Source organism: Aythya fuligula, chromosome 2 (genome assembly GCF_009819795.1).
Source record: "Aythya fuligula isolate bAytFul2 chromosome 2, bAytFul2.pri, whole genome shotgun sequence".
NCBI classification, from domain to species: domain Eukaryota; kingdom Metazoa; phylum Chordata; class Aves; order Anseriformes; family Anatidae; genus Aythya; species Aythya fuligula.
In genome coordinates this window covers 37849307-37872091 of record NC_045560.1, presented here as the reverse complement: position 1 = coordinate 37872091, position 22785 = coordinate 37849307, and the positions used below count along the sequence as shown (strand labels likewise).

Genomic DNA, 22785 nt, shown 5'->3' with positions numbered 1-22785 from the left:
TTTTGGATTTGTTATTGCTCCACATAGTTAGAAGGGGCTTGGGTTGATTGCTTTATCAAATATTTTTGCCATCTAGTTACTTCTTCAGTAAACATGAAAACACTGTGGTTTGTGCACTTAATCATTAAAATACATTCTGCATAACCAGTTTCTTTCCTACTTCCAGCAGTCAAGGAGCAGGATATGCTGGTATATACCAGTGAGAGTAGCTTCAGAAAAGATAGAGATTCTAAATAGCTGCATTTTCCTGGATAACAGGATTTTCCCAGAAGCTTTTTCCCCTTCTTATCACACTAATACAATTTAATACTATTTCATTTAAAGAATATTTACCCTGCCAAAGTATCCAACTATTTCATAATTTGAAGGTTTGCTTGAGACAGCTGCTAAAGACAGTGAAATATTTAATAATGTTGCATGACAAAAAAATGCCAGTAAGATACATTGCAGCTTGCTTAGAGATGAAGAAAACTAGGATGCCAGTTTTCATGATGATTGTGAGATAGTTTTAAAATCTTGTCATTAATATGCTAATCATTTTTCAAATATTTATGAAGCATTGAAACCTTTTCTGTATGCTTCTTCTGGCATAGTTTTCTTTCTTCTATTTTATTCCAGTTTAGAACTGGAAATTTTATAAATTTCTTTACCATATTGTAGCTCTTGTACTCTTCCTTTACGTAACTTTTATCTTGAGAAGAAGAAAGAGCAAGACAAACTGAAATTGCAGGACAGATTGATATCCAATTACAGTTGGATTGGCTGCTTGTTACAAGTTGACAATTAAAGCAACCTGCCATTTCATTTCATTCTTGCAGCTTTCTAGCTTTCTTAATGTTGAAAGGGATTTCATATTCAAATATAACTAGTGATATCATCATGTAACAGAATGATGTTAAAGAACATTGTTCAGAAATTTGGTTGCAAGAAAATAAAACAAGTCCGTACAAGTATTCTTATTCCAGCAGCATGCACAATTCACAAAGAGATAGGAAAGCAGACAAGAGAGGTTCTGTCTTACCTAAAAATGTTTATAGAAGAACAGCAGCTGAGATTTTGTGAGCTATAACGTTTTCTTTCATTGTATTTCTTCACTTTCAGTTTTCCTGAAATGCAGTATTTCCAGCAAGAGAATGTGAGGAAAATTCTTACAGATGTTCTGTTCTGCTATGCCAGAGAAAATGAGCAGTTGCTTTATAAACAGGTAATGAAAATATAGTACAGGTGGCATTCATCGACTCAACATTTTCTATATGGTTTGACAATAATGTAGTTCTGTTGTATCTGAAGTTGTATCATAATGCTATAGTAATCAAAGAGTTGCTTGTCATCTGTGTAGTGAGAAAAGTAAGCTCACTGAATAACATACGCTTTTTCCTCATAGTACAGTCCCTCAGATTGTTGTTTTTTTAAAAGTTTCTAAGTTGTCTAAATTTGAATTCTTTTATAAAAAACATATTTTTGTTCGATGTTGGTGAAACAGAAAAAGAACAGGAACAGGAGGCTTTCTGTGCTTTGGTATAAAAAAAAAAAAAAAAAAAAAAGGTAAGTATCAGGATTAAAAATGGTACTGAATAAACAAAAATCACAAGTAGTGATTTCTGAAATGTTAGCAAAATTTACTATTTTGGTTTTTTGTTTCATATAATACTTCATATTCTTCCTCAAGGTGCTAAAGCCATGCTATGTATTAGCAAATAGATTCTTTATCTAGTCGTGTAGCAAAGAAATGCAATGCTGCTGACAAATGCCTGTTGACTGATGGACAAGGGTGCTAGCAAATACCACTTTTGCAGTATCGCCAGAAAGAGTGCCTGCTTACACCTTCTTTGTTTAAATGGTACGGGTAGCCTTTAAAGCTGCACTAACAATATACATCCATATGGGATGAGGGCTAAATTAATGTAACATTTCTTCTGAAGGTTTTGAAGTGAATATAAGCACAATATTAAATTAATGTAGCAAGACTGATACACAGATTTATAGACATTTGTATTTGTTTGCCCAGACTATTAACTGTATCAAGATCAGTGACTGACAAACTGAGGGACATGGACAAAAGGTAAACTGTAGAGCAGCAAACTTTAGGTAGGACAAAAATACAAAGCTTCAGTAAATGTGAAGAGTTTTATAACACACTGTATGCTCCCAGGCATGGTATGTGACCACCCTGCCCCTAAGCCAGTAAATTAGTTGCGATACATGAAAAGACCAATCAACATTGGTCTTTTCCAATTTCCAAGAAACAGGAACTAAACAGATTAAATCAAAAATCAAATATATAGTTATCAAACATATCAAATCTCCATCAGCTGGTTACTTTTCATGTTTGACAGACTGTCTTGCATGATAGCAAGAAAGAATGAGAATTGTGAGCTTCTGCAGTATTCAACCTCCCCTTTCTAGTGAATATAGGCCAACATTCTGATGATGGGAAAATGGAAGAACACATTCCAGCTAATTTAGACTATCAGTTATTGAATAAGAAGTATTATTTTACTCTTTGATATGACTTAAAAGGACTTAATTACCCTCTGCTCATATTTAAAATCCTCTTGATTCCTTACCAAGAAATAATACCTTTCTACATAAGGATGGAATATTTAGCCAGATCAAATTTTAAAAAAAGAAAGCCCTGAGTTTCATCACAAGCTGTTAAAGCTATTATTTTCTACTAGGTGACACCCCGTTTAACATAGACCATATTGTTAATAGTTATGGGATTTTATTGAATTAATGAGACTGTTATCATGTAGTAGAATGTCTTGCTGAGTTAATTGAAACTGCAGAGATTATATAAATGGTATTAATGAACTTTGACTGCCTGATGTCTCAGCTTTAATAAAGACTGCTTGGTGGGCTAAATGAACATAGGCAGATAAAAGAACAGGTTCAATTTTGCGAGCCTACAGGCTGTTGACAAAGAAAACTTATTTACCTCTGTTTTCAACTGGTGTTGGTTGCATCAGTAGTGCAGTAATTTCAGGAAGGGGTTGCCACAGGACTACAAGGAGAGGTAAAGTGTATAAAAGGAAATAAATTTGGATCATGAAAAACTGTTGATTTAATATCTCTGAAGTGTTTCAGTATATCATCCAAGTGTTGTGGTGCCCTTCCAAGTCCACAAAATAGCAAATGGTTATGATTTTACTCCCTTCTAATGGACACATGTCATTTTTATTAGAAGCTTTTCGTTTCTCATACCTCATTTTAAAAGGCCTTTTTTAAAAAAATGATGATCCTGTTAGCTTATTAGTAACAATTCTGTTTTTTTTGTCCCCATGTTCTTCTCTCTTTAGATACAATTTATTTTATGACCATCAGTATCCTTCTCAGAATTAGCTAATAGGAAGCAGTTTGTGGTGGTGACAGGATACTTTTTTTTTTTCTCTATTATCAAATACCTATGTTGTAGTCAGTCTTCCTGTCCTACCATTTTTTTTGGTTGTTTTTACCATTGACTTCCCACTAAAGCAATGTATAGCATATTTTCATGAAGATAATAAAGGTTACTATTGATTCATCAGGAATGGATCATTTCTGAGATGCTCTCTCCAAAGTGACCTGAATACAAAGCTCAAATTCTGAAGTTTATCTTCATATTCAGTATCCATCGTGGGATTCATCCTGTTGTTCTGTATGGGAATTCCTCTCTCACATTTTTATGACCACATGCAAGAATTAAATTTGCTGTCGTAATTGTGACACTTGGCCAGTAAATGAAAACTTGCACTTACATCTGTTAACATCTGTACAGGACCTGATGTTTCTCTTCCAAATATTTGGAAAAAAGTTCTAGTTCCTTGGCAATTTGCATCCTTATAAATAAAGAGGGCTGCAATTTGCAATATTTCATTCAAGCTATTATGTAGCATCAGTATATATTCTTAGAAGAATCAATGTTTGCTTAATATGCATATATGCATGAAATTTGTCTTTGTAGTAGGTTTTGTGTTTTTTTGACCAGCATGGAGTAACATTTTATTTGATGGGGAAAGACATTTCCGTCCCTAGTCAGATGGAATAGAATGTTGTGAGGCTGTATTATAGAGATTTTAAAGACAGAATCCTCAGTGGGATCATTGAATTTTTAAATAGCAGCTGTAAATAAAAAATGTAAAGAGAATAGTATATTGTACTTAAGAATATGTAAAAATTACTATTAGCATTCTTCTATAAGATTGGTGCCAAAAATTCTGGTCCTAGTTACATTGAAAAGAAATAGTGACAATTAAGCTAAATTGCTAGGCTAACCATTGTTCACTCATGATTTGATTGACCTTAAAGAAGTCAATATAATTTTGAAATGCATTGATTCACTTTGCATTGTACAAATGCTGTATTTCTGGTTTTCTTTCTAAACCATAGACTGTATTATGAAATCAATATTTTGTTGTAGCTGGGAAGTGTCATAAAATTATCTGAGCTCTGTCAACTTATTTATTAACACTAAAGAGTTTTAGTAAACTGCAGCATTGAAAAAATGTGTATGCATATTACATTGGTGGCTTTTCTTGCCAAACTAAAAATCTCTAAACAGTTGAAGTACTCTTGTAACTGAAAGATCAGAGGTATCTTTTTGAAATTCTGATATTTCATCATCTGTTTGTTTTGTTTTTGTTGTATGTGGGCAGCCGCATTACAATTCTACTTTATTATATAGTTGATACATTATTATGTTGGAAGAATGTATGATGTGCTTTTATCTTTTATGACTAATTCTTATTTTATGTCCTCTTTCTTTTTCTTCAACTTACGTGTTTACAACTTAGCTGGTAGTTTTATTAGTTAGGTTTTTGGCATTTCCATTTCTCTTATTTCATGTTAGTATATCAGGGCGAATAAAAGATTAGATGTGGAGCTGTTAATTATCTGAGGTCTGATAGTATATATGGAAGCACAGCATTTGTTATCTACAGTTTATTTAAATATTTTTGGTATTTTTACTTATCTTCTAATTGTGGACCTATCTCCCAGTCATTCCTATTTCTTTCTTTCCTGGTACAGCTGTAAGACTTTCAGAAATCTGAGGCTGTCAACTTGCAATCTAAATTATATTGTTGCGTTTGAGAATTTCGGATCAGCTCCTGAAATCAAGTGGCTACATGAGAACCTAGGGTTTAACTTTTTTTTTTTTTTTTTCCATCTTTTGAAGTAGTCCCTAAAGGTTCAGAAATCAGAAGGGAAAGAAAAGCTCCACTCTTTAGTATGTTTGCTGTCTTTAGCTATGCCCAGTCAACAGAATTTGGTATTGCTGCAACCCTACAGTTGAGGCTATATCCGCAGTTGCCTCAGTTCTGAAGAAATTAAAATTGGATTTCCTAGATTTTGGTTGAGAGAACACAGAGATAGTTCCACCACCATTCATTTTCCTCCATGTTGCCAAGTATTGGAATTTCCTTTTATAAGCAAATGAGATTCATGCATCATAGATAGATAGTGATAGATAATGACCTAGAGAGGGCTTTCTTATCTATCTGAGTCCTCTCTCTGCTCTGATCTACATCTGATATTTCTGATAAAACTTTAAGTGTATTTTGTTGTTTTTATTTGTTTGTTTGTTTCATTTCTGATAATGGATTTGCCTGTATCAAGCTGGTAACTCTTACATACTGAACACTCCTGAAATGCTGCATGTAATATCACAGTTCTACTTTGACCTATCTGAGAGTATCCCAAGAATTTTAATAATATGCTGCCTAATTGAGATCTTAATAGCGTCCAGAGATCCTACTCCAACACAAAGGTCAGAGAATCCAAGCAGGGAACAAAATAAATGTGAGATCTGCTAAGCATGTGGTGGAACAGGCACTGTACCATTCTTTGGGGGGCCAATGTCTGTAGTTCCCTCTCCTTGGAGCGATCTGTGCATCCAAAGGCAGCCAGACAGGTCTCCATGCTTCATCCTACACCTTTTCCATCACTAAAGGGCTCCCCTCGCTTTTTTTTTTTTTATGTCTGACCCCCACCCCAATCTTATGTAGTTCCCACCTGCCTTCCGTGTCCCCCACTGGGAACCCAGCTCCACTGCTTTATCCAAATTTCCCAGATCCTCCTTTTTCCTGGTCTAAGCTGAGGGAAGGGGCTGAATCTCTCCTGTAGCTGAGGTTTCATTCTGCAGACAATTGTTTTACCTGCCAGCATGTTGCTGCTTGCTAACAACTGGGCTGTTTGTTTGCTGAAGCGGTTGCTTCTGCTCCCATTAACACATTGGAAATCCCCAGATGAACCAATTTGAGTCAAGACTCCTCTGGTGAGCATTGATGGGTTGCCCAGCCATGCTTCTAACCCTGTCCCAAGTCCTGAACTATCCACCACTTTTTTCCACTCTGATTCCTGCATGGCTTTATATTTTGACTATGTCTGGATATAGATTGTATTTGTAAGTAAAAGTCTGAAATGGAACAGTTCCAGGTCTCCTACACACTGTGTTAATAATGTACTTTTTAAAATATTGACCTAATGACTTTTTTTAATTTAAAAAAAAAAAAAAAAAGAAAGGTGAAAAGGCCCTTTTATTTCTCATGTGGAACTTTAATATTCTAATTTCCCAAATAGCTGCCCAAGTCTCCTCTAAAGGCTACTGTTATGGTGGTTTTGGAACATTATAAAATTAAAAAATAATAATAATTTTAAATTTTGTAATTTGTCCTTATTGCAGATCTGTGTGTACTGTGGATCATGATTGTAATTAACATAAATAAAATTTATATTTATGAATATAGATCTTAGAGTAAACTGCCAGGTGCACGGTTGCTTACCATTGCCAATCTGTTGCCTGTTGTGTTAGAAGAAGGGAGAATAACTTGCTTCCCCCATAATGTAGCAGAATAAACACTTGGATTTAATCAGAATTTAAAATAAAAGACTGATTATGAAACCATTCTGTTAAGAATATAAATGTTCACACTTTTAGTTAGTTTGCACCCAGTATTGCGGGCTGCCTGATGCTGTGCTTTATGAACTATTATATGAATGAAATATCTTACAGTACTTTTGCTTCTTTTTATGTTTAGGGTATGCATGAACTCTTAGCTCCCATTGTTTTTATTCTGCATTGTGACCACCAAGCTTTTTCACATGCCAGTGAAGCTGCACAACCAAGGCAAGCATAACGTTTTATTTATATAATATTAAAAATTTGCTTCTTTAGAAAAAATACATAGAGTTTTCTGGATTAGAACTTGTAAATATGTTCTTTAATTATTTGTTTATAATTAATAAATTAACTTGAGAAAATGTTGCATCGTCTTGCTTTTATGGGAATGTCCTTATTTTGTCTTCCCTACTACAACATGCGAAGGGAGGTTTTAGTGTAGACATTGGCCAATTCACAGCTATTACATATAGAAAAAAGGGAACACAGCAAACCTAAATGAAAACTTTAATGTTCACCTCATTTTTTGTTATTGCCAAGAATGCTTTAGTTTTTGTTATTGCAGAGAGGAAGCGGAGTAGAAAAACATAGTCTTAGAATGGACACATTAACAACTTTCTTTCCTTGTATCTTAAAATAATCAATGTAGATGCGTTGTTGACTGATATTTCCTTTATTACCTTGCAATGTTGTAGCTGCAATACCTGACTATGTTTTGTCTTGGTAGTAACATTAATTTTAGGTATTGATTCTCCATTTCAGCCAAGCTGTGCGTGCACGTGTTTATACACGTGTATAAAATACTATATCACGTATGATTGTGAACTGAATTCAGATGCTTTTTTCTTGCCTTATATGTAAAGCTTTTCAAAATAAATAAATAAACTAGTTGCCTGTTCAAATCATTTGTGATATTTAATCAATTTCTTTTAATTTGTCTTTTTTGTCATTGCTTGTGGAGTCTAGCAGTGAATAAAGGCCAATTTAATTATATGTGCTATGTATCATAACCTCTTTAGCACCCCTCAATGTGATTGTCCAAAGGCAGTATTAGCATAAGGATGGAATTTATTTACAAGTGTGTGTTTTTATTCAGTGTACGTCTTCAGATATCCTGAAATTACCTAGAAGATGCCCTTCAGTGCAAAGGAACTCAAAATAAGCATGTGTTACATGCAGCATTCTGTTCCAGTGCCACTGAAAAAGTAGAGCCAAAGAACAAAGTAGATGGAAAAGAGGTGCTGTCACTGATTAATTGCTGTTAAAGTACAATAAAAATACAGGCTATTAAAACAAAATAAATTAATGTTTTGATACTGCATATTTGACCAGTAACCATTTTTTGTTGTTTTGGACAAACAGTGATAGATTGTGCAGCAATCAATTATTGTAGATCAAGCATATTCAAATAATACATTGTGACATTCAGTAATTTGTTATTTGGAGTAATTAGATGGTTACTTCATTGTAGTGCAGACAAGGCAGCTAATTTGTTTTTGATCTTTATAAAAAGGAAAGACTTCATTTGTTCAATGGAGTTGCTCTTTTTAATTAAAAAGGATAGTTTTCTCATTTGCACTTTATATGAAAGTTGGCTTATAAATACATAATAGTACATGCAGAGCACTGACCAAAAACAAACATTCACATTTGGATTGTTCTCTGTTGATTTTTTCAGTGAGGAAATGAAAGTCCTTTTGAATCCTGAATATCTGGAACATGATGCCTAGTAAGTTTTAACAACTTCCTTTACATTTAATTTACTCTTATTTGCAATACATTATTTAACACCAAGTTTCTGGCTTTTCCCCTTTCAGTGCAATGTTCACACGTCTTATGAAGACTGCAGAACATTGGTTTTCAACTTTTGAACATGACAGTCAGAAGGTAAATATTACTCTAAAATGTATTTATTCTATTCTTAAACAAATGTGTTTTTTAATGTGACTGAAGTAATTTGAAGATGATAACGTTTGTTCTCTTAAACAATTTGGTTAATTGTTTAACCAAAGTTAAACAATTAAAAGTTAATTTAAAATTAACTTAATTTTAACTTGGTTTTAATCAAGTTAAAATTAAGTTATTTAGAGGTTTTTCAGAATTAGGTCATAAGCACTTGTGGAAAGTCAGTTGGCAGATCCTGTCTGTGGAAAGATCACTTTGATATCGAATGCCACACACAGGAAAATTATTCTCCTGTTTATGAGAGATACTCATGTATAGCAGTTAAAAGATTGCTTGTCATAGACACATGTAAGTGCCCCAAACTTGCGCTAATGGCATGTTAAATAAATACATTGAGATAGTGTTTAACATTGAGGCTTGAATTGGTTTAAATCGTTTTCAATATGAACAATTTGACGTGAAACCAAAATTTTGTTCATAGGTTGCCCATCATAGGTCAGGGTTCATCTGTGACTTTGTCCCGATGCCACCTCTTTTTTGTTGATGATGATCCTTTTTTTCCCCCCTCTTTTCTTCTTGGCCTGAGGATATTCTGAAGGAATGTCTGTGCCCCTTAAATCAGCAGTGTAGCTATACAGATGCCATTGTATTTAGCATTTTGTTTCACAGTATGGAAAAGCCTTTTCTGTGTTTAGTTTTACAGAACCTTTTTTTGTACTATTTTTTTTTCTTGCCCTCTCTGAACTCTTTGCAAGGAATATCTAGTCTTTGCCTGTAACCATTTTTCACGCATGGCAGATTTAACAGTTCCCTCTGTCTGTTTTACCTCATTCTAATGTTCAAGATTTTTTTTTTTCTACTTTCTTCCTGTCTCTTTCCCTTTTTGTGTTTTTCTTTAATTCTGAAAAATTATTTTCGTGATGGGCTGTACGTAGAAGGGTCTAGTAAAACAGCCATGTTACTGTTGTCCAAGACTTTCAATGTATACACTAAAAGAGTTGGTCTCCAGACTAAGTTCCAACTTGATTTATTTCAGCATTTTTCACAGACCATAGGGCAAGTAGAGTCAAAAATAAATTAATAAGAATTTGGTCATTTTTGGATGCCCACGCATGTGCACCAAAACATATACTTGCAAACTGTAATTAGGGAGTGCTAATTTTAGAGATGATTTTGCCTGTCTGTTGAAAAAAATGTTGTTCATCCAAGTCTCACATAAAAGCTTCTATTTTATTTAAATGTTTAAATGTATCTGTGTATATATTTTATAGATACGGAGTGTTGGCCAGAGCTATCTACAGTTATAAATTACTATTTAGATTTGAATTTTACATAGTTTTCAGTAACTACAGATAAAGTGTAAGAGATACAAATTTTATGAACTTATTACATAGTCACTTTTATTCTAACAACAAAGCTGCAAGATGTTTCTCTTGAGTGTAACTTTTCAGAATTCAGTGTATTCAAGCATATTTGTTCCAATTTCTGTGACAGAGGTGGTGAAGTCTGAGGCTGATTTTTATTCCAGGAAATAACTAGGTCGACTTACAGATTTACAGTGCTTGGGTAGAAGGTGAAAGTTTACATTACCCTTTCTAGTCCTTTCACAGCATAAAAAATTAACTATGCACAGTACATGGATTAATATCTGGTTGTTTGTTCTTGTTCTTTGCAAACATGTATAATCTTTAATAATCCTTTCTTGTGCGTGTGCCTTTTACAATCATGACTTTGAGGGTTGGCTACATAATAAAGTCTGAGTCTTCACAAATGAAGCAATGAAAGCATGCGCTCTGAGATACATGTTACATTTTATAGCCTCTAACAGTTGGTTCCATTACTCCCAATTGCCATTAGAGGAGCTGCTCCAGCTACGGCATTCCCTAGTGGTTAATGAGAGAAATCTGTCCACATTTATACTTGTGCTATGTCCTAGCCTCTCTTTACTGCTGTAGCATTTGTTTCCTAAATGCATGAATATATAAGTTGTATTAGTATCAAATACCAGCCATTCCAATTCATGTTGTGTTCAGTAATGTTGTGTGGCAGGATTTGGTGATTTTGTTACTAATACTTGATCTAAAATATTCAGCTCTGTTCCACTGGTAATAAATATTTAAATTGTTCTTACAGGTGAAACTGGTGCTCTCCTTCAAATAGTATAACAAATCTCTGAGCTGTGCTTCTTTTCCTTACTGCGAACCACATCCCTTCGGGGTCTATCATTTATATTTCATGGTAACAGTGGATGGCTAAGCCCATACACTCATGAAATGTTTGCCAAGACTAAGAAGCTCACAAAAAGAAAACAGGTGTTTCGTCCCATGTGGCAAGTCAATATGTAGTGAGGATAGGCATGGGCACAGTATCATGTTGTCCACTTAGCTTCTGTGCTTTAGGCAGAGACACTGTGAATCATTTCTAGGTAAACATTTTGACAGCTTAATTCTATTAGTTCATTTGACCATCTTTGTGTTTGGGCTGTTCCTTTCATACCAGTTTGATGATATTATTTGGAGCAATTTCAACTGATTAAATGTATCGTCATTTTCTCAACCAAATTGCTTGAGAAGAGACAGCAGACATATCATATGCTCTCTAGTTATTCACCAAACTTCTTCATGGTGTGCACCAAATCATGAGGCATGTGTTGGTCTTCATAATCAGAATCCTTTCACACTTAAACCAGTGTGTAAGACTGTCTTTTAATTTTGTAAAGATGACTATAAACCTACAGACAACTAATGGTGTAAAGACTAGTCTGGGTGACTACCGAGTCTTGTCATGTTACAAGCTCATACAGGTTGAAAGATTCTAATGTTGAGATTTCTATATAAGGTCTTATGCCTATAATCAAGAAAATTTTAAAAATACAGTTCTCTTGAGTCATCAGACTTATGCATGGTCAAGCTGAAGTTAAACTCAACTAGAATAAACCTGAATAATGTACACATTGCAGATGTGTGCCAACTGACAGAGCATGCACAGACTGTGAATTCATACAGTAACAGGTTTTTATGATTAGTTTCAAAGATAAATGGGTGTGTTTCTGCAAAAGGTTGCTGTAGACTGGCATTTAACATTAAGGCAATGTTATAACTTAGGAGTGCTTTTCTTGTAGAAGATTAGACATACTTAGTGGATTCCTTTCTTTTTTCTCCACATTCTGGCATGTGACCAAGAAAACACTGAAATGGGTATGAAATAATAATAACAAATAGTCATACAATAGAGAAGCAGAAAAGAATTCAGTAACTTGTTTCTAATGTATTACTTCAAATAATGAACATAGAGGGCATTTAAGTGTGGAATAAGGAAATTTTTCTGCCCCTACCTACTTCCCATGGGCTCTCAAATTGTCTGTGGACCTTTACTCACCTCCCATGCTGGCTAATTTCTTGTAGGTGTGTTATTGGAAAGATGACATAAGCTGTCCATCCTAGAATCAGAATGGTTCGGGTTGGAAAGGACCTTAAAGACCACCTAGTTCCAATCTCCTGGCATGGGCAGGGACACCTCTCACCAGACCAGGTTGCCCAAAGCCCCATCCAGCCTGGCCTTGAACACCTCCTAGAATGGGGCATCCACAGCTTCTCTGGGCAACCAATCCTTTTTTTTTTTTTTTTTTTTTTTTGGTCCCTAAAAGGGGCCAAAACTGAACACAGAACTCAAGGTTTGGCCTCCCCAGAGCTGAGTACAGGGGGACAATCACTTCCCTAGCCCTGCTGGCCACACAGTTTCTTATGCAAGCCAGGATGCTGTTGGCCTTCTTGGCCACCTGAGCACACTGCTGGCTCATATTCAGCCAACTATCAACCAGTACTCCCAGGTCCTTCTCTGCCAGGCAGCTTTCTAACCACTCATCTCCCAGCCTGTAGCACTGCTTGGAAAACAAAACAAAAACACTTTCTTTTCTTTCCTCTTTCAAATCTGATGGAAAATCTAAGTGGTTTTACTTCAAATTATTTGGCATATTTATTCTTTACATTTTGGGGGTGAAAGGGGAGGTATGGGACACCTAAATTATTTGTTGACGTTGCAGAAAATTCAAGGTTTCTGCAGCTTGTTAACCATCTCTAAGCAAGAGATGGTTTATCTCCATTTGCTCTGGTGAGCCCTTCCTTTTAGTGGCTAGAACCACTAGCTTCTGATGATCTTGCATCAGAGTCAACACTCTTACTTTTCTCTCTTCTTAGAAAAGGGAATAGAAGTCCTCTTTTCAGACTCAGAGATGCATTTGATTTAATTAACATCACAGCAGACTTGCATTTACTTTCTCTGCATGTTTTTTGCCTTGAATGCTAAATTTGATTAATCTGTTTTATTTGAATAAAGTGGCTCTTTCATGAAGGCCATTCTTTCAGTATTTCTTCAAATGCTTATTCTTTACATTACAAAAAATGCTTTCTTTACATACAACCCGTGATTCACATGTTCTACGTAGCTATTATCATGCTTTCCATCATAGAACTCTTCAGTCTGTGTATTCTTCTCTGCTTATAATTAAAAACTGAAAAACAACTGTTTACTTAATTAAAAAATAAATAATAAAAAGGAGGAGAAACATCCTTTCTCAACTGCAGCTATAAAGAATTTCAGTATTTAACTAATAGGCAGTACTTCATCATAGCCCCTAAGATGCTAGGTGTTTTATTTTAAATTTCTGTTTGGCAGAACAGAAGAGGTTTTTTTTTGAATGAAACTATGCCATTTTAATGAGGTTTATTTGATAGTCTGTGAAGGAATTTTGGTCAAGTGATTTGCTAGATCATCTGAATTGAGTATCTTTTGCTACCACAGCAGCATGGCAAAAACCACTGTACTGTAATAGACAGATCAGTCCCTTTGCTGAAGTTGACATAGCAAAGCAACAGTTACACAGATTTCAAGATATAATTTATCAGATCCTTAAATAAAAACATTTAACTGCTCAGCACCATACAATATTTTTTGCAGTGCAGAATGGAATAATTAAGAAAAAATATTTCAGACAGATTAACAAAAAACTATTTTTATTGAATTTGGGTAGAAATTATTAAATGTTCACTGCCCTTTTGAATATTAAACAGTGTTAGAAATAATGGTTAAGTATGGTTACATCTCTTCCTCTTAAAATTATGATAGAGAATGGGACTGAAGAGGGTCTATAGCTACAAGAAATAACCTTGGGAATAGTTCGTACAACAAAAAATACTTTATTTGTTATTGAGTGCTGGAAATTATGCACTCTTCACAAGTGAATGTCTTTCAGCAATTTTAGAAGTAATGAAGTCTTTTGAAAGTATTAACACTTTGACCTTAATAATGATTCTCAATCAATATACTAAGCAACAGTATAGAAAAATAATAACTATTTTTTTAAAGCGAGGCTTTCAGATCTGAGAGTCAAGATGAGAAATTGAAAGAAGTCCTAGCGAAATCTCTCTTCAAACTGTTTCAAATGTTCCTCTTCTGTAACTTCAGCATCGTTCTGGACAGGTTAATTCTCCATTTGCCTTTCCCCTGTCTTTCTCTTGTTAGGCCTGATTTGTTTGTTTTTATTCCTCGCCCTCATTTTTACAAATTTCCTGTTTAGTATAATTAATTATTTGCTGCATTTCTTTCTAGCTTTCCACTTCTTTTCAGTAACAATTCACTCTTTTGCAAAAAGAACAAATTTAAAGTCACATCACATTCAAGTATGCTAATATAGTAGTTTTCTTCCTCTGTTTTCACCTGTGTGTGTCATGTTACAGATCATGACATAGTTAGCACAACCATTCAGTCCAGCCAGCTGCATCCTAGTCCTGAGGTTCATCGCACTTTTCTTTGGTTTTAAAGGTTTTCCGATGCTTTATTAAAGTTGTGTGGATTTTGAGCCACTTGATTTTCTGAGCAAGAGAAGCCTGTTGAGAAAGTGTTGTTCAAAAAATAGTTATTTTCTATTTGGTATGCAATTTATTGTCCTCTAAGGGTATATATTCTCTCCAGTGTTACCATTCATATGCATTTCTCTGGACTGACAAGTACAAAAATAAAATAAAGCTGTCATCACTTTGTCAAAGTGTGAAAAGTAAAGCAGGTACGTGAATTGGACTTGGAGAAGGAGGGAGTAAACCATGGAACACCCAGGAACGGGAATCCCACAACAGGTGCCCCAGAAGGAGATACTTGAAATTACTCTTCTGCTGGAGAAAAAAAAAAAAAAAAAAAAAAGGCTGTTGGTGTTTTTGTGTTTATTTGAAAGCCAGTGATAGTAAGACAATAAATTTCTTTCATGTAATTAAATAATAAAGGATGTTGTTTTTTCTTTTCCTCTTTTCTGTGTCTGCAGGAGAAAGATGTGATGATTACACCTATGCCATTTGCAAGGCCACAAGACTTAGGCCCATCTATTGCTATTGTAACTAAAGTAAACCAAATTCAGGATCAGCTGCTGAAGAAACATGATATTGAGCTGTACATGCATCTGAACCGACTGGAAATTGCTCCACAGATTTATGGACTGTAAGTGCTTACAGTGCATTATTTAATTTAATTCCTTCTAGATTTATTTCATTGTTTGAGGACATTTTAGTCCTGAAATTTAAGATTAGAGGAATGGCAGTAAAAAGAAGTACTGTTTTTCTCTTAGACCTTACTCCACTTACATTACAGTAAATGAAACCACACTGTTGTATTTGTGACAGAGACATTCCTAATGCAGATAAAGTGCATTCAGCTATATATTAGAGAGCTTGACAGAGATTCCCAGTGCAGTGGTGGGACATCAGTACATACTGAAGGGGAAGAGGGAAAGCTTAATGGCTGAATGGTTTGTTTGCTTAATTTTGTCACCTGAATTGGTGAATTGCTATCAGTGAACTTTTCTCTATTCCAATAATAGAGGTTTGGATACTGGCAATATAGGCGTGGTAGGACATGTTGAAAGTTATGGCATGGTGATAATAAAGTTTCTGTATGTGGAGTCAGCTCAGGTAGTCCTTGTTTTGTTAAAGTGACTCACATCCATTCAGGTAGCTTTGTATTATGTGTCCCCATTCTGTGGGGGATTTTTAGGTCAGGTGCGACTTTGGAGGTGTCTTTGTCCACAAATGTTTTCACAGCATTGTATGCAAACTATTTATGGCTCCTATATTCAATTTGGGTCAATACAGAGCATGCAAATTGTAAGAATCACGAGGACTTGTGAATTGCCTATGATTTTGAGAAATAATTTTGCCTTCATAGTCTGGAATTCTAGACAGTTGATTCATTTTTATCATTCCTAAGGAGCAAGCTGTATTTACAGTTGCAGAAAAATGAGACTTGTACTTTTTCTAACTTTTTGCAGTGATTTAAAATTAACATTGACTTTGCTTTAAATCACAAAAAATGTTTCATTTGTAGGTTTGAATTGCCATATGTAATTGTGAATTATATTTAACAACTCAATTGAAAACGTGAAAAAGAAGGGAAAATGAGACTGTCTAAATGTCAGGCCATAAATGCAATACTTGCAAGTAAAGTCTAATTTGATGTTACCGTAAACTGGAAAAATGCTGAGATACAGTACCGCCCTCAAGAAAAGGGTCAAACTGAGGCTAAATAGTAGTCCCAAGCTTAAAAGGAGCATAGGAAGAGAAACATAATACTTGAAAACTTCAATAGTTTTGGTAGGAATGGTCTACAGGCAGCAGAAGAATAAACTAAGGAAACTCAAGGTATTAAAGTATGAAGAGGACAAACAGTCTTATTGCAGTATTTTTTGCATAATGTGGAGTAGTGAGTTTTCTTTATATCTTCTGTAGTCTAGAAGAGAAAGCAGGCATTGCTAATAAATTTCAGGAGTGGCAATGAATACGTAGGTGGTGTAAACACCAAGGAAAACACAAAGACAGTGCTTCTATTTTCTGAAGACTTATGAAAACATACAGAAAATAAGATAAACCTCAGAGATTTGCAAACATATTCTGGGGCAAAAGTAATTTGTATTGTAGGTATTCACTTCAGTTTAAGATTTTGCCTTTCAGTAACAGAAATAATTGAAAGAAAAAAATTAGACTTTAGCTCAAAACATGGCATTATAATAGCAGAGGAACAGTGCAGTCTGGTGCGGCATAAATAGAATTGAATCTGAATAAAGAAATTTACAGTTAAAGGAATGAATTATGAGAAAGATCTTCAAGCTGACTATCAAGAAAACCTTACTAACAGGGAGCTGTTAGACTGTAAAGTGATATATCAAAATTAAAAAAGGAAAAACCATCAGAATATTTTAAAGACAGATTCTCAGAAGTGGATATTATTATAAAGAACAAGTCTGCTTTGGCAAAAGAGGAAAGTAGGCTGCAAGTGAGGTCATATCATTCTCCGACTTCTGATTTAATATAGAGAACAGGAAAAAAAAAGGAGAAAGGAACATGACTGTTGTATTATTCTCACATTTAATGATGTCTGAATTCTTCAGAATAACAACTTCCATTAGTGAACCAGCTTGACAGACTCAGATGCTGGATCTTTTCCTGTATTTAACATTTCTTGAACTAGAAACAGCATTTCTTAAACATAATAGATTATTAATAATTGCTCAGTATAACCCAAATTCAGAATTTATGTAAGTTTTTGTTGAAATATATTATTTTCCTGACGTTTGTTGAATTTGGCAACAGTAAAAATTTGTATGTGAATCATTTGAGTGATACGTATCAGTCAAAAAATACACGCATAGTAGAAGGAAGACTAGGAACTTCCTTCAAAAGATATAATGGAGCTGCTGGAGAAAAGTACCAACACAAAAGACTTGTATGTACTGGTAGTCTTCCCTAGCCTGAGCAATTTTTGCAGTGTACTTAAAAATGTAGTATTTCATACTTTGCATCTGTTTATAACCTTTTGTGGAAAGATAGAAACAATTCTTGTTTACTCTTTGTATTTTCAAACTGTTGATTTCAACCTTTAATGTTTACAAGTAGTCTTTCTTTTTTTGTTTTTTTTTTTTTTTTCCAAACAATAGACTGGGACAGCATGTATCCTAGTCTGTTGTACAATTCCATGTTCAGAAATGGTCACAAAATTTTCACGAAGTTATGTTTACAGGCTTACAAGAGCAACTTTAACAGGCATTACCATACTTGTGGTATAACTCATTAAATATCATTGCTGTCCATTGGTGTGAAAGTGTAACACCATTTTTGTGGGAAAGTATACTCAGTGTGGTGTTTCTCAGATGCTATTCCTCTGTAACCTGTGATTTAAAAGAAAACTTATTCTCTGGTACTTTCTGTTTTGTGAAGTTATAGCTCAGGGAGTGGGTTGCTTTATCTTCTAGAGTACAGCAGGCTCCACATTACCTGGCTTCCCTCATTTCCTTGCTGAGCAAAAAGAGAACCCCAGTTAGATCTACTAAGGTACACTAGTGTCCTGGCTGTGCCATACTTTCGTTCTCTGGTGATGCAAATTCTTGTTACATGCAGTAGCCTTAACGCTAGAATTTTTGCAACTGGAAATTTTGTGAGACCCCAGATTCATTCACTTGCAGTCAGCCACTGCATACCCCAGTGATAATTTTTCAGCTGCTATTAATATCGGCCAAAATGGAACCAGCAATACGGAGATAAAGGCTTTTGTCGTACCATTCTTTAGCCTTCTTTATTTGCCATGTCTCTGGTTTGTTTTTAGACCCTAAGATAGTGTTTTGCAGAATAACATTGTTTAACGTTCCTGGTAGCACTGCAAATTGCACACAGTCTAACCAAACTATAATAATTATCTAATCATATCTAATTTTCTACTTTGTGAAGTAAAGTACAAGAATGGTTTGAAAGTAAAATTGAATTGATTACATTAACAGCTCAGTGACATGCTTCCTGATAATAAACTTCTCCCTAAATAAAAACAAAAAATGCTAAAATTGCACAAAAAGATTAGATACTCTGAAGGGTTGACAGATTGAATATTCAGTTTAATTATAAAATCAGATGAGTTAAAAAAGATTAATGTGCTAGATGAAATGGTATTCTAGTGTTAATTTCTTTGACCCTTACATCTAATTCATGTCAAAGTACAAAATAATTATTGCAAAACTATTCTGCAGTTTCTGCAGTGACCACTGGTTGCAGTGACAAATTAAGCAGGTCACGTTCCCAGCTTGAAACAGGACAAGGATTAAAGAAAGTCTTCAGATATCTGTATTTTAAGACTTTTTCTTCATCTTACAATAATTTTTAGTAGAGGATTTATGTTAGATTTCACTTAAAAGTTTAATCAATTGGGAGAGTCCCTCATAATATCATTATAACTGCTTTATTTTATGTACTGAGGGTTTCCAAGTGGATTATATCCATATTACATCAAATGAAATTCTCACAGAACTGCATGCAATAAGTACAGCCGGATCATGTAAATATGATGTGGTTGTAAAGAAATAATGCACACAATGCTAATGACAAGGCATAAGTATAAAAAGCTTTATTTAAGAACAAAAATTAACTGGTGGCATAAACTCACTAGCTTCTGCATCATAAGGCTGATGGCAGATTATATGCTGATATTATATTGGTTAAGCAAATTCTTTCTAAGTACATATCCAACAGACAATAAAGCACTTGCAGAAGTGAGCGTAAATATTTCATGATAGCTTAATCTCTGTACAAAAAAGGCCTTCTTACAACATTCAAAGCTAGTGACTTTGCCTCCCACTGCCACTCTGCTTTCTGATGATCAGTCAGATGGACATACTGGGTGCTGTGCTTGGAGATTCAGATCCAGCCCTTTAGGCTGGTACCACAATTATACTTCAGGAAGAAAAGGGGAGAAAAAATGAAGAGAAGGATACAAAGCAAGTCACAAAGTACATTTGAAGCTAGCATTAGAAAGGTTATGTTACAGCAAAGTCAACAGCAGATGTGCTGCTCCACTATTACTATTCTTAGTTGCTTTGCTATGAGCACTGCTGTGGGGCGCCCACCTGTTTTAGTTTCTCTCCCATGCCATTATGGTACCAGGCAGTATTCTTTTCTGTAACCATATTGGTCTCTGGAGGGAGGATGTAAAGGATTTCACCAATGCAGAAAAGGAACATAAATCATATACATCGTATCCAGAAAAAAAAAAAAAAAAAAAATCCCACCAATCATCAGAATAAGGAGAAATATTCATGATCACCAGAAAAAAAAAAAGTAGATCAGTTAGATTATCAGTCTTGCTAAGGAGAGAAAAAAAAAAAAAAAAAAAAAAAAGCTCTGCAGATCATCCCAGATGCCTAGGTTTATTACAATTCCTCTCTAATTTTTAATCCAATGACATCACTTAATTGGACAACAATTATAGTGTAAGCAACTTTGATCTATTGTGCATATAGTAGGGGAACCACCAAAATCTGGCTTTGCTATTAAAATAAATAAATATTTTAGTATCTATCAGTGGCTAAGACTAAGCAAACGGTAAGTCGTCATGAATTTATTTTCTGTTTGACTTAAAGCATTATGTACAAAAAAGATTTAATGCTATGCAAGTCCTAGCCTGTCTATCATTAGAATACTTGCAAGGATTTAATGCCAGATACACAGGCCTTTCTAAGAAAGGTTACAATCCTCTGTTACTCCCACAAATGAAAAGGAGATACAGGCTACTGGCATTTTGGATGAAGTTTTTGGGAACTGAGTGAGACATCTGAATACTTTATCAGTTTAGTCTTGTATAGTGAAATAAGTACTATAAGAAGAAAACTGGAAGTTAAAAGCAAAGTGACAGCGGAAAACAATTCTGAATCTAATGTAGAAATATATTTTGATGGAGAGAGGAGTTGCCTCAACTATTGTTGATGTATCTGTTGAATTGCAATGGTTTACTGACTCAAAGGGATTGTTCTGTGCAAGTAAACGTGGACAATTCTTGAAGCATCAGGGTAGATATCTCACTTTGAGGAAGCAAGCAAAGCTACTTACCTGTAGAAGCTGCTTTTCTTTTATTTTAAAATGAGGTACCCACCTTTTGTTTTCTTACATGGTAGCTATCTGATGCTTATTGTTGAGTTCCTCCAGAAAGCTTTCCGGTTGTTGATTGAATTTTTGTTATAATTATTTGCCACTTGCCTTATCCATTCTTACTGTATATTATATTGAACATTGCAGTATGATGAACTTCTCAATTACATCCTTTTTCTCCACTCTCACAAACAGTATTTTAGACTTACTTAAGACTTAAGATTTGGACATATACATAATGTGAAAGCCCACTATAAACACAATGAAGAATTGGCTGAGGTGTCAAAAGTGTTCATCTGAGTTTTACTCTCCTGCCACATAATTATGTGCTGAGAAGATAATGAGTAGTACTGGATGGCTGTGAGAATGGAATGCAGATTTGTCATTATGTTGTTCCTTGATGCAGGTGATGTGCTTCCCATATGAAGCATGGGGAATTATCTTTTATGGGGAAGGAAACAAACAAGAAAGCTTCCATTTTTGCTTTTGTCACACACCCTTAAAAAATCTGGTTTCATTAAACATAAGTAGGCTTAGATACCAGTGGCTTTGAATAGAATAAGTATGTTCTGAAACCTGTGATGAATTCAGTAGGAATAAATACAGGTGTTTGAAAGTCAGTCTTTTTTTTTAGTTAATAGCTACAAAAGCTGAACAATGAACAGAGAAGTTCTACTCCAGCAAGGAATTTAAGGTGCCATATATTGTGTATGGACTTCTCTTTGCTTTCTTTATACTTAATCACACTAGCTCTCCAGCTAACCAGTGCAGTTTAATTTAGTGCATCATTTTGTTTCTTTCAAGGACACAAATCCTAGTTTAGAAAACTGGTGTTACAAATGGGTACAGAAAATGTAGCAGAACATAGGCTAAGTATCTGTTGCAGGAAACAATTACCTCAGCATATGCCAAAAAAAAATTATATTGTGCTAACATGTCCAAGTTAATCTAATGTTAGTAGGGAAAATACAGCAGCTTGAACTTAAGCATTTGCTAGCAATCAACGCATTTCCCATAGAATCCAGTCTGTGGCTAATTCATGGTTTGGTCAACCAGTGCTTCGACCTCACTGCTTATTCTTACCTGGTCTGATTCAAGTCAGTACAGGCATGCATGCATATGTTACTAGTATACCCTTTATTTTTTTGAGAAGACGTACTATTAGAGCTGATAATAAAGTAATGAATAGAACCATGTGCACTGTACCAGAGGGGAAGATCATCCTATCATCAGTCCTTAAAATAAAGGCTAATGCCCAAGAGTCTTGATAAACTAAAGACTAATACAGACAGAAGGTCACTGAAAATCTTTTGGTTCTTATGTTTGTCCAAGTGCACATAAAAAATATCCGCACAAAGAGGAGCTTCTACTAGAATACAGAGAAAAGCTTCAGCAAGAGTAATGGCAAGACATCCTAAACACAATATGGTGACTAAATTGTAAAACTAAAAATTATACTGTGTTCTTTAAGCACAGCTGGGATCAACTGGTTGGTGCAGATAAGAGGAATTTTAATCCAGATCTTTAAACAACTGAGAATGAAATACTTAAATGCACAACCAAGACCTGTTGGAAGCACAGGAGTTAGATTTCATTTTAAAAGTCAACATTTTTAATACTTTGGTGTTCTTCCATGTCAGAATAAACTAAGCCATTTTGAATTTTCATGGAAGACTAGGGAGGGGAATGACAGGGAATTGCATTTGAAAAAAAAAAAAAAAAAAGAACAAAAAAACAATAATTGACATCCTTTAGGAAGCAGGATGTCAACTTCAGGGATAGCATGGTCTTCACGCTGTCTCCCTTGGCCTAGGAGGACATGTTAGTAATCAAGATCTTCTAGGTCATTTTCATCTGAGGCCTTAGTTTTAGAAGAAAATTATATTCTGAAAGCACAATTCATTCCCAATTAAAATGTTGTCAAAATGTAATGAAATAATAATTTTCTGGATAATAGCTAGTCTGCATTTTCTCTAGAAGACTCTGGTTGCTTTCTTGAATGGAGATAACCTCAGGGGATGGGGGGGAGGGAGGGAAGCTGTTCAAGGTCAGCATTAA

At 34.8% G+C, this 22785-nt stretch overlaps 1 protein-coding gene across 5 annotated transcripts in view; it reads left to right on the top strand.

Annotated features, from left to right (window-relative positions):
• The window catches only part of TBC1D5 (TBC1 domain family member 5), a 318604-nt gene that overhangs the window by 181106 nt on the left and 114713 nt on the right, over positions 1-22785 (top strand). For all 5 annotated transcript variants that reach the window (XM_032183435.1, XM_032183438.1, XM_032183436.1 and 2 more), the window contains 5 exons: positions 1102-1204; positions 7017-7105; positions 8556-8606; positions 8695-8764; positions 15096-15268. In XM_032183435.1, the coding sequence (XP_032039326.1) occupies positions 1102-1204; positions 7017-7105; positions 8556-8606; positions 8695-8764; positions 15096-15268 (486 nt within the window). The remainder of the gene's footprint in view (positions 1-1101; positions 1205-7016; positions 7106-8555; positions 8607-8694; positions 8765-15095; positions 15269-22785) is intronic.